Raw genomic sequence first — 11,824 nt, 5'->3', positions numbered from 1 at the left:
TTTTTAAACTGCAGTATCTATACTTCTACTTAAGTAACAAATGTGTGTACTTTTGACACCACTGCTTAGCAGTCCAACAGAAGATTGGAGGATGCCATCACCTTCATTCTCACCTGGACTCTGCCGTTGTGGGCTGCATCAGCAGTGACCAGGAGGCCGAGAACAGTAGTACTGTACTGTGTGATGTACTGTGAGTACAGTAGTGTGATGAACAAGTTTGTGGAGTGGTGTGGATTCAACCACCTGCAGCTCAATGTATCTAAGATGAAAGAGCTGCTGGTGGACTTCAGAAGACGAAAGACCCGTCCAAACCCAGTTACCATCAATGGATCTGAGGTAGACATTGTGTACTACTACAAGTACCTGGGTGTACACATTGACAACTATTCTATTAGTCATTCAGACATTCCATAATTCCATCTATTTCTGAACTCTTCCATACTGTTTCAAGAGGTATTGACCTTACAGTATGTAAACTCTTGACCCCCTGAAGAAAGGCTGAAATAAACAGAACCTGTACACAGTAAATTTTGCAGAGTAAAGGGGAGGTGATGGTCTAGTGGTTAAGCCTTGGGTTTGAGACCAGAGGATCCTCGGTTCAAATCCCAACCTCACCAAAAAAAACACTAAGGGCCCTTGGGCAAAGTCCTTCATCCCCTAGATGCTCCCAGTGTGTAGTGAGCATCTTGTATAGCAGCACCCTGACCTCGGTGTGAATGTGAGGCATTATTGTAAAGGGCTTTGAGCATCTGATGCAGATGAAAAGTGCTATATAAATGCAGTCCATTTTACTCTGTGGGGATTTCATTTGGTCCCAGTCCAAACAAGAGTTAAATATACTCTATTACTGCCAAACCAAATTTACCTTTTGGTACAAATAAAGTAACCTTGACCTTGACCTATTACAGTGTAACGTCAACTCTTATCGGAGTAGAAACACTTCAAGACGGTAGAGCTGATTTCATTCTATAATAGAGTTTATTTTACTCCATTTAGACTGGGGCCAAATGTTATCCCGGCAGAGCATATTTTACTCAGCAAAATTTACTGTGTAACTGCTAATTCTAAATAATTTTATATAGGAATAAAGCAGACGTTGTATCTAGCTTAACACTGATAAAACTGAACATGAGCAGACATGGGAAAATTCATTTTAAGCAAAAGTGAGAACTTTAATATTTCAAAATGATGAGATAAATCAGTAGAAAAAAATATACCCCCCCCCCCCCCTAAAAAATAACTGAGAATACATCAATGACATAAATAAATAAATGGACAAATTCACAATATATTTATGAATAAATATGTTTTAGCAGGCATGAAGTCATAAACATGTTTTTAGAAATAAAATGTATTACATGTTTGCCAAAGTTTGGATGTGTGTACACACAAATGAAAAGTTGCACTGTTGTGCATATGTAAGGTACTTATTTTCATTTATTAAAACTAACAGTTTCATAGTGTCTTTAATTCATCAGTGCGTTTCTGGCTGCTGTCACAGTGTTCTTCATCAGCATACAGACGGTCATAGGACCCACACCTCCAGGTACAGGTGTGATGAAACCTGCCTTCTTCTTCACCCCTACAAAAAAAAAAAAAAAAAAAATGGAAACAACCAATATGAACTTAAACAAATGCAATCTCTGTTTACATCATCCTGTTAAAAATTAAAATAGTGAGATACCTATAATACAATGGTTTCCTGTGTGATTAATTGTCCTGATTGGAAATTTATGAAGTCTGTGCTCCAGTATTTCCAAAATGGATTATCATTTTTATCTGTGGACAAAGTGATCTGAACTGGACTTTTTGCTGAAATGGATAATTTCACACAAAGCATTACATAAGGTAAGAACACTTTATGGTTCATTTAGGCTTATAAAGCCTATTTCCCTGTTTGTTGTTACATGGCAACATGGCTTGACTTACTGTTTGTTTGTTTTGTTTTGTGTCTTTTTGGGGGGTTGGGGGATAGTTAACATTAAATGCGGACTAAATATTTCTCTTATTTGAGGGGTAGAATACGAGTTCACACAAGTAAAGCAAAATGGAGCGAGAAAGGATGCCTTAGCGTTCCCTCCGGCCAAAACAGTTTGCCCAAATAGATAGAACATAAAAATATGGCCACAGATTCTGTAATCCTGCTCAGTCATAAAGATAAGCAGCTCATTTAGGCCCCTTCACACATAACACGATTTAAGTCGACTAGTGCACGAAGGAGGAATTGCATGCCAATGGTGTAAAATTGGAGCTGCCTCTAACGCCTTGTACACCTGTTGCTACAACTACTTGTGCACACCAGTGGCTGAAAGAGTGCGATGTGAGAGCCCATTCGATCCCTCTCGCGGCAGGTGTCAGACAAATTCCAGGTGACACAAGAACATCCAACACTGTTCACATGGCACTGAGAAAATGTGTGGCCATTCATGCTATTAGCACAAAAACAGTCAGCAGACGATCACTTTCGAGCTGGATGTGAAATTTGTCTAAGTGCCCCCACAAAGCCACACACACGTGGCCTGAATGTGTGCGCGTGTTGCCCCCCGAAACACTTGTGGCGTACGTGTGATTCAGGTGTTGTACAATTGCATAAAATGCTCATATATCTATGCTGCACAGACATGATCACGTGGGGGCCGGACAGGCAGGTCTGAGTGCATAACACACAGCGAGGTGCCTGTCAGCTGCTGACCAGAGATTCACTGACAGCTCACATAACACAGATACACAGTGACACGGTGTGTGCCCAGTACGGACAAGGGGTGTGGCCGCCGACAGAGTGTACATCTGTGACCATGGGGAATCTACAGAGGAACAGATGGTCCATACTTTTATTGTTCACTTGATAAGAGGGAATCAATAAAATGCGGTGTTTTTTATGGTGTGTGGTTTTATTTTATTTTTTTAAATATGTCCATCTCCTTGTTGATTTCAGACATTTTTCCACACCTTTTACAGGACAGTGATGGTAGCACAGTGGTAAAGTTTCTGGCTGGCAATCAGAGTTTTTATGAATTGCAGGTTTGAATCCCGCAGGTGGCATGTATTATTTTTTTTTTCTTCAAAGCAGCTGTGTGATGTGGTTACACATGCTCCAGCTGCTCGCATTGTGTTCTCACTGTGACGGCACCGTCGTAGCAGGATCGTTCACACCTGCCTGTCGGCTCAAAGTTTTTGTGGTTCGCTCATACTAGCTGTTCCGTCATGATTAGCCTGGATTTGTATTTATTTGTACAATGTGTGAAGGGACCCTAAGCTATGCATGTACGTATAAGGTAACCCTGTACTCCCTGATGCTGGCTCTGATCCAGCACTTGGCTTCTTTAATGAATACAGGGTGTAAAAGTGATTATTAAGTTGTGTTATACTTAAAGGTTACGTAAACTTCTGCATGCCACTATTTTGGCTTTTACACTTTTATTTATGTCATGCTGTAAAGATGAGTTTTCATTGTGAATTTAAATGGTATCACTTTTGAAATGTTAAGAAACATTACAAAATTCAAACGTGTACAAGCTTATGGGTAAATAAACACTTTGGCAGCAATATATGGAACCAGTGACAAAGCCACAAAAGTAATAAAGCAAGTGTGGTGGCAGATTCCAAGAAAACGAACCTTTTTTACTGTAATTTTTCCTGGTCTGGAATGTCTTGCACAAGCTACTGTTACTTTTGTATCATGTACTGAGATCAAGGGTTCGCCTTCCAGTTGGGCACAGACTAATGCATTCTTTAGTGTCTCTTATGACTCATGTGAACCTCTTTCCAAGTCACATTTATGGGTGATTCTTTAACTACGGGCACTATTGGCCTTGTAAATGTAATTTCCACCACAATATAAAGCGCCTGATTTGGCCCTATATACATGTGCTCTGATGTCACTGTTTATCTCCATAGAAACTACCCAAACAATCTTTCATACAAACTGTTTAAAGGGACATTACAGTGTTGTGGTGGAAATTACGGCAATAGTGTGGGACAACTACATTTTGTTTAAAAAAAATCACAACAGTTGTATGACATTGAATACCCCAATTATGTTTTGATTATTTTACTGATATTTTATTCAGAGATATTTTAAAACATTAGAAAAAACGTTTTTTTTACCATTCATTTTTGGTTGATTCTTAGACTACAGGCACTTATTATGTCCTTTGATCATATTGTCTGAAAAATAGAAAAAAGGGGAAATTTCACACTTTTATAGTTATCTTTACAATGAAAGTGAGTTAAGAAATTTGTTCTAGTAGTCTATGATGACTTTTTCACCTTTTTTCAGCATCATTATATGCAAATATTGCCGTTTTGTGCTTGTCCCACAAAATAATCAAAACATAATTGGGGTATTCAATGTCATACAACTGTTGTGATTTTTTTTTTAAACAAAATGTAGCTGTCCCACACCACTGCCGTAATTTCCACCACAACACTGTAATGTCCCTTTAAACAGTTTGCATGAAAGATTAAGATTGTTTGGGTAGTTTCTATGGAGATAAACAGTGACATCAGAGCACATGTATATAGCGCCAAATCACAACAAACAGTTGCCCCAAGGCGCTTTATATTGTAAGGCAATGGTGTGGTGGAAATTACATATACAAGGCCAATAGTGCCCGTTGTTAAAGAATCACCCTTTTATCATTGAAGATCAAAAGTCTGGGTGTGCGACAAGCACAAAACGGCAATATTTGCATATAATGATGCTGAAAAAAGGTGAAAAAGTCATCATAGACTACTAGAACAAATTTCTTAACACACTTTAATTGTAAAGATAACTATAAAATGTGAAATTTCCCCTTTTTTCTGTTTTTCATACAATATGATCAAAGGACATAATAAGTGCCCGTAGTCTAAGAATCACCCTTATATGAAGCATCAAAAAGACCTTTTGAGAAAAAAAAAAAAAATAAGGGCATTCTTTAGTATATCTTATGACTCGTGAACCTCTTTCCAAGTCACATTTATATGAAGCATCAAAAAGACCTTTTGGGGGTACATAAACATATTGATCTGGCTCTGTGTGATCCTTTAATTTGAACATATTTGGTCTTTTTACTCTCTGATCATTCATTTGGCTGATCCTTTTCTGTTCCCAGGAAAAAAACTCTTTGCAACGCAACTTGTCAGACTCTGATCTTTGTGTTAATTGTTATTAGTCAACATTTGTTGAGTCATGATTCAGATGTGTATCTTTGGACACATAAACCAGTTTTATGTCAGTTATGTAGTAAACGCACCAGATATGACCTGAGTGAATGAGGAAATGTCCCAAATTATCTCACTCACAAAAGGAGTTTCGTGACACACCTCTGAGAATTAAAACTAATTATTACTTCCTACAGATTTTGACACACCAAATCCCAACCTTCTTGTTAATCATCAGGAATTCCTGCAGTTTATTAGAAAAATGCAATTAAAATAATGAAAGGACAAAGCAGAAATCGCCCCAATATACGAGTACATTGCACTATCAGTGTGAAGGACATCGACCTCTTTTCAGCCTTTGACAAAAATGTCATTTACACACACAATCGCCCAGAAAAACCAACACGGCAGCCTCCATGGAGAGTGTTGACAGATTTCAATCATGATTCTATTAAATTTCATCACTTCTGAAGCTTGGAGTGTAGAATATGTCAAACTCATCGCAGGTAAAAAGAACTGGTGAACACAGCCTTTTCATGTTTTCCTTCAGTGCTCACCTTAAAGCCCCGGTCACACGGCACTAACGAAGGACACTGAAGCCAAAATGAAACAAGAAATCTGGACTTACGTTGACTTTCGGAGACATCGTTTAACCGTCGTCCAGCTTCGTTCCTGTAGCTGGCGCTTAGTCAGGATTTTCAAACTGTTGAAAAATGTGAATGAATCCCGACGACAACCTCAATTCGTCCGTATTCCATTTTGTTTTCTGTGTTGATGGTTCCTCATTGTTTGCATAGTTCCCGTACCGTCAGTGTTCTGTTTGGTTGTTGTCCAACTTCGACCAGCCTCCCAAGTCTGACGTCTTACACGAACATTGGCGATATCTGAACGGATCAATAACTAAAGATCAGATGAGCTGAATGTAGCTCGTCCATGTGCGGGATGAAAAGCAACGTTTTCATACAGAAACAATAGCAGCAAGAACGTTTTATCAACTACTGTAACTATTTACACACGTTCCAGCTGTCTGTGGCTGGGACATGTGTATGCGCACACGGTGTTGTGACAAACCTGTTGTCAAGACAACCAGACCTCACCCCTGCAGGTGCTGTGGAGAGCACAGGCTGGCTGCAGAAATGATCACAGGCTGGCGCTCAGTCTGATAGCTGCTGCCAAGTCAAGAACGTTTCCTTTCGCTTTTTTTCAAAAGCGTCAAGGTCGCCGTTTCCTTCATTCTTCTTTTGTTAGTTTTGGTTGTTTCATTCTTTTATGCACTTTTTCTTGATGATTTCTGACTTTGTGACTTTTTTTCCTTCATTCAGCCATCGCCGTGTGCCATGTGACCGGGCCCTTACAGGTTCCAACTTTTCTGCTTTCTTTTAACAATATGCTTCTATTAGTTTTTGGTGACACACAATGTGATACACAAAGAAGAGCAAATCTGACTTTCTGACACACATGCAACTTGCTTTGACCATTAAATAAAGTGTAGCTAGACTGGGGTTTTCATCAGCAGCTTGTTGCAATTTTTTCATTTTTCTAAAGATACAAATTTGGCTAGATTTTATATATTTAATTATTAGATTAACAATGCAGCAAAATGGTCAAACGTTTTTGGGTGATTCTTAGACTACGGGCACTTTTTATGTCCTTTGATCATATTGTATGAAAAACAGAAAAAAAGGGGAAATTTCACACTTTTATAGTTATCTTTACAATGAAAGTGTGTTAAGAAATTTGTTCTAGTAGTCTATGATGACTTTTTCACCTTTTTTCAGCATCATTATATGCAAATATTGCCGTTTTGTGCTTGTCCCACACCCAGACTTTTGATCTTCAATGATAAAAATGAATGGTAAAGAAACATTTTTTCTAATGTTTTAAAATATCTGAATAAAATATCAGTAAAATAATCAAAACATAATTGGGGTATTCAATGTCATACAACTGTTGTTTTTAAACAAAATGTAGTTGTCCCACACTATTGCCCTAATTTCTACCACAACACTGTAATGTCCCTTTAAACAGTTTGTATGAAAGATTGTTTGGGTAGTTTCTATGGAGATAAACAGTGACATCAGAGCACATGTATATAGCGCCAAATCACAACAAACAGTTGCCCCAAGGCGCTTTATATTGTAAGGCAATGGTGTGGTGGAAATTACATTTACAAGGCCAATAGTGCCTGTAGTTAAAGAATCACCCTTTTATGCTGGATACCCTTCCTGACGCAACTCCACATGGCATGGAGACATGTGGCAGGGGTGGGGTTTGAACTGGGAACTTCTCACCCTGAAACCAAGTCCCCTTCTTGGATATGCACTGTGTTCAAAGCTTGCAAATAATACAGGGGAGCAGGAAGTACGTGCGCGGAGCAACCAGAACTGGTGGAGGCAGAACTGTCCACTCTTCGTGCTGATGACATACTTTGATTATGATTATGATTACTTTACTATGATTATAACCATTAAAACAGTCAAATGTGTAACACAAAAAGTTGGTTCTGGACCCAAATCCAGGCTAATGCATCTTCCACAACATGAACCCACATTTTGGCAATCCTCCTTTTAATAAACAAAAGGTAGATCATTTTGTTTCCCAATTCATGGACACTGGGACTGTGTATTTAGGGATCCCATTCCTAATGCAACCATGATACAAGAGAATTTTTGACTTGTGTTGGTAGGTGAAAAGGATATCTGCTAAATAACTACAGGGTTAAATTTATGAAAGATGGGCAGGATTTTGTTTTTTGAGGGAAATTATGAGGTGAATACTGTAGTATTTTTTTTTTACTATAGGTATTGTTTTTTCAGTCTGAAAGTCACATTTTACCAAAATTTCCAATTCCATATTTCCAAAAAAAAGGGGTCAGTGCAATAAAGAGAGTATTGCCTTTGGTCTTTTGGGGACTGGCCAGTTGTGCAGCATTAGAAATGGTAAAATGTTGAGGGATCCCCAAGTACACAATCCCCAAGAGATTCCTAAAAGTACCAAAATTGGCCAAGTTTTTGCCTCAAGAACACTTTGGAGTTTTATCCAAAATAAATGTAAAAAAAAAATAGTTTTCTGAACTCGCACACAAAACTTGAGAAAAAAAAACATGATTTTTAAAAAAAAAAAAAAAAAAGCTCAATTCTACCTGTTTTGTAACAGTACAACCAATGTGTATTATGGGCTCGTGCCCAATTCAGACCATTCTCGAGTACACTCGTACACTTTCCTTCAGGTTGTCAAAAAAAAAAAAAAAAAGGTTATCTTATCATTTTCCCTGCTCAAAACTGTCTACAGAACACACTCCATGACTCAAAGTGATAAATTAGCTCAAATCACCATGGACGATGGCAACTACACTCCCCATGGGTGGAAGCTGCCATGTTGGTTTCTCAATGTAATCACATCCAAACTGCATTCTTCCACTGGCAGGATGAGGGCAGTCTGACATTTATTGTGCTGGTAGTGCAATGCATTATGGTTCAATTTCTGCCAGGTCCTTTCATTATTCTAATTGCATTTTTCTAATAAATTGCAGGAATTCACAACCCCCAACAAGCAGATTTGTATTCATTGTGTGAAAATCTATCAGCAGAAGTAATTAGCTTTTAATTCTCAGAGGTGTATCACTGAAGTGCAAAATAAATGGAGATGTTTCCTCACCTAGAAAAGACCTCTCACAGTCTGGTCAGCTCCTGATGTTTCCAAAAGATACAAAACAGGAAAGATGTTATTACCTCATTAACTGTAGAAATGATGTGAATATAACTTCAGCAAGAATTTCATCATCTATCACTCAATCTAAGCAATTTGGGGTTTTTTTAATGTAGGGGGCGGAGGTTTGCATTTCTATAGTGCTTTTCCATCTAGCACAGGGGTATTCAACTCCTTCCTGAAAGGGTAGAGAGGGTGCAGGTTTTCTTTGCAACCATGAACTGATTCCATCTGCTCAAAGTGATGTTAATCAGTGAAATCACCTGGTGGAGTGGGTGGTTGTAAAGAAAACTTGCACCCAGCCCTTTCTGGAATGAGTTGAATACACCCAATCCAGCGGGTGCCCAAAGTGCTTTAGCGTAAAGCCTCACATTTTCTTACTCCGGTAAGGCAAGTACAGGTGGGTGGACTGAGACCATTAATCCCAATCATCTCCCTTTGCCCTACCACTTTGTCATTTTTCCTTTATTTTGCAGAAAGATTGGGATTGGGATCTCTTCTCCTGCAGGCATCTGTGTAGGGGATGTGATGGTCTAGTGGTTAGGCTGTTGGGCTTGAGACCAGAGGATCCTTGGTTCAAATCCCAGCCTGACTGGAAAATCACTAAGGGCCCTTGGGCAAGGTCCTTCATCCCCTAGATGCTCCCGGTGTGTAGTGAGCACCTTGTATAGCAGCACCCCGACATTGGGGTGAATGTGAGGCATTATTGTAAAACGCTTTGAGCGTCTGATGCAGATGAAAAAGCGCTATATAAATGCAGTCCATTTTACTCTGTGGGGATTTCATTTGGTCCCAGTCCAAACAGTTAAATATACTCTATTACAGTGTAAAATCAACTCTTATTGGAGTAGAAACACTTCAAGACGGTAGAGCTGATTTCATTCTATAATAGAGTTTATTTTACTCCATTTAGACTGGGGCCAAATGTTATCGCGGCAGAGTATATTTTACTCAGCAAAATTTACTGTGTAACTGCTAATTCTAAATAATTTTATATAGGAATAAAGCAGACGTTGTATCTAGCTTAACACTGATAAAACTGAACATGAGCAGACATGGGAAAATTCATTTTAAGCAAAAGTGAGAACTTTAATATTTCAAAATGATGAGATAAAACAAATCAGTAGAAAAAAATATACCCCCCCCCCCCCCTAAAAAATAACAATAAATCAATGACATAAATAAATAAATGGACAGATTCACAATATATTTATGAATAAATATGTTTTAGCAGGCATGAAGTCATAAACATGTTTTTAGAAATAAAATGTATTACATGTTTGCCAAAGTTTGGATGTGTGTACACACAAATGAAAAGTTGTACTGTTGTGCATATGTAAGGTACTTATTTTCATTTACTAAAACTAGCAGTTTCATAGTGTCTTTAATTCATCAGTGCGTTTCTGGCTGCTGTCACAGTGTTCTTCATCAGCATACAGACGGTCATAGGACCCACACCTCCAGGTACAGGTGTGATGAAACCTGCCTTCTTCTTCACCCCTACAAAAAAAAAAAAAAATGGAAACAACCAATAAGAACTTAAAGAAATGCAATATCTGTTTACATCATCCTGTTAAAATTAAAATAGTGAGATACCTATAATAAAATGGTTTCCTGTGTGATTAATTGTCCTGATTGGAAATTTATGAAGTCTGTGCTCCAGTATTTCCAAAATGGATTATCATTTTTATCTGTGGACAAAGTGATCTGAACTGGACTTTTTGCTGAAATGGATAATTTCACACAAAGCATTACATAAGGTAAGAACACTTTATGGTTCATTTAGGCTTATAAAGCCTATTTCCCTGTTTGTTGTTATATGGCAACATGGCTTGACTTACTGTTTGTTTGTTTTGTTTTTTTGTCTTTTTGGGGGGTTGGGGGATAGTTAACATTAAATGCGGACTAAATATTTCTCTTATTTGTGGGGTAGAATACGAGTTCACACAAGTAAAGCAAAATGGAGCGAGAAAGGATGCCTTAGCGTTCCCTCCGGCCAAAACAGTTTGCTCAAATAGATAGAACATAAAAATATGGCCAGATTCTGTAATCCTGCTCAGTCATAAAGATAAGCAGCTCATTTAGGCCCCTTCACACATAACACGATTTAAGTTGACTAGCGCACGGAGGAGGAATTGCATGCCAATGGTGTAAAATTGGAGCTGCCTCCAACGCCTTGTACACCTGTTGCTACAACTATTTGTGCACACCAGTGGGTGAAAGAGTGCGATGTGAGAGCCCATTCGATCCCTCTCGCGGCAGGTGTCGGACAAATTCCAGGTGACACACGAACATCCAACACTGTTCACATGGCACTGAGAAAATGTGTGGCCATTCACGCTATTAGCACAAAAACAGTCAGCAGACGATCACTTTCGAGCTGGATGTGAAATTTGTCTAAGTGCCTCCACAAGTGTGGCTTTGCAAAAAGCCACACACACGTGGCCTGCATGTGTGCGCGTGTTGCCCCCCGAAACACGTGGCGTACGTGTGGTTCAGGTGTTGCACAATTGCATAAAATGCTCATATATCTATGTTGCACAGACATGATCACGTGGGGGCTGGACAGGCAGGTCTGAGCGCATAACGCACAGCGAGGTGCCTGTCAGCTGGTGACCAGAGATTCACTGACAGCTCACATAACACAGATACACAGTGACACGTTGGTGTGTGCACTGGACGGACAAGGGGTGTGGCCGCCGACAGCCGCAGCTGTTGAGATCTCTGGTTCCAGACGTCACAACTGGGGAATGCGTACAGTGTTTGGACGGACATGAACTATCCACTGTGACGCACATGTCTGTTTGCTGTCCTCACGTGGACATACATAAAAACATATATCGCTGTTGCGACGGGCTTCAGTGAGTGGGCGCACGGCATGCACATCGACAGGCTGCCTCAGGTGATACGGACCATCAGATCATAACACGCAGTGGGCGATCTGAATGTCACGTCACCCACGTGAGCTCTG

General features: G+C 39.3%; 1 protein-coding gene across 3 annotated transcripts in view; it reads right to left on the bottom strand.

The window, feature by feature from the left end:
- Positions 1 to 10,039: 10,039 nt before the first annotated feature.
- mthfd2l (methylenetetrahydrofolate dehydrogenase (NADP+ dependent) 2 like) overlaps positions 10,040 to 11,824 on the bottom strand; it is a 116,868-nt gene continuing 115,083 nt past the window's right edge. For 2 of the 3 annotated variants that reach the window (XM_034170772.1, XM_034170773.1), the window contains exon 8: positions 10,084 to 10,353. In XM_034170772.1, coding sequence (XP_034026663.1) covers positions 10,238 to 10,353 — 116 coding nt within the window. In that variant the 3' untranslated portion in view covers positions 10,084 to 10,237. Of the gene's footprint in view, positions 10,354 to 11,824 lie in introns of all 3 variants that reach the window. The other variant, XM_034170774.1, reaches the window with a different exon arrangement.

This window comes from Thalassophryne amazonica, chromosome 5 (genome assembly GCF_902500255.1).
Source record: "Thalassophryne amazonica chromosome 5, fThaAma1.1, whole genome shotgun sequence".
Taxonomy (NCBI): Eukaryota; Metazoa; Chordata; class Actinopteri; order Batrachoidiformes; family Batrachoididae; genus Thalassophryne; species Thalassophryne amazonica.
The sequence above is the reverse complement of the archived record's forward strand: the minus strand, read 5'-3'. Positions and strand labels throughout refer to the sequence as shown.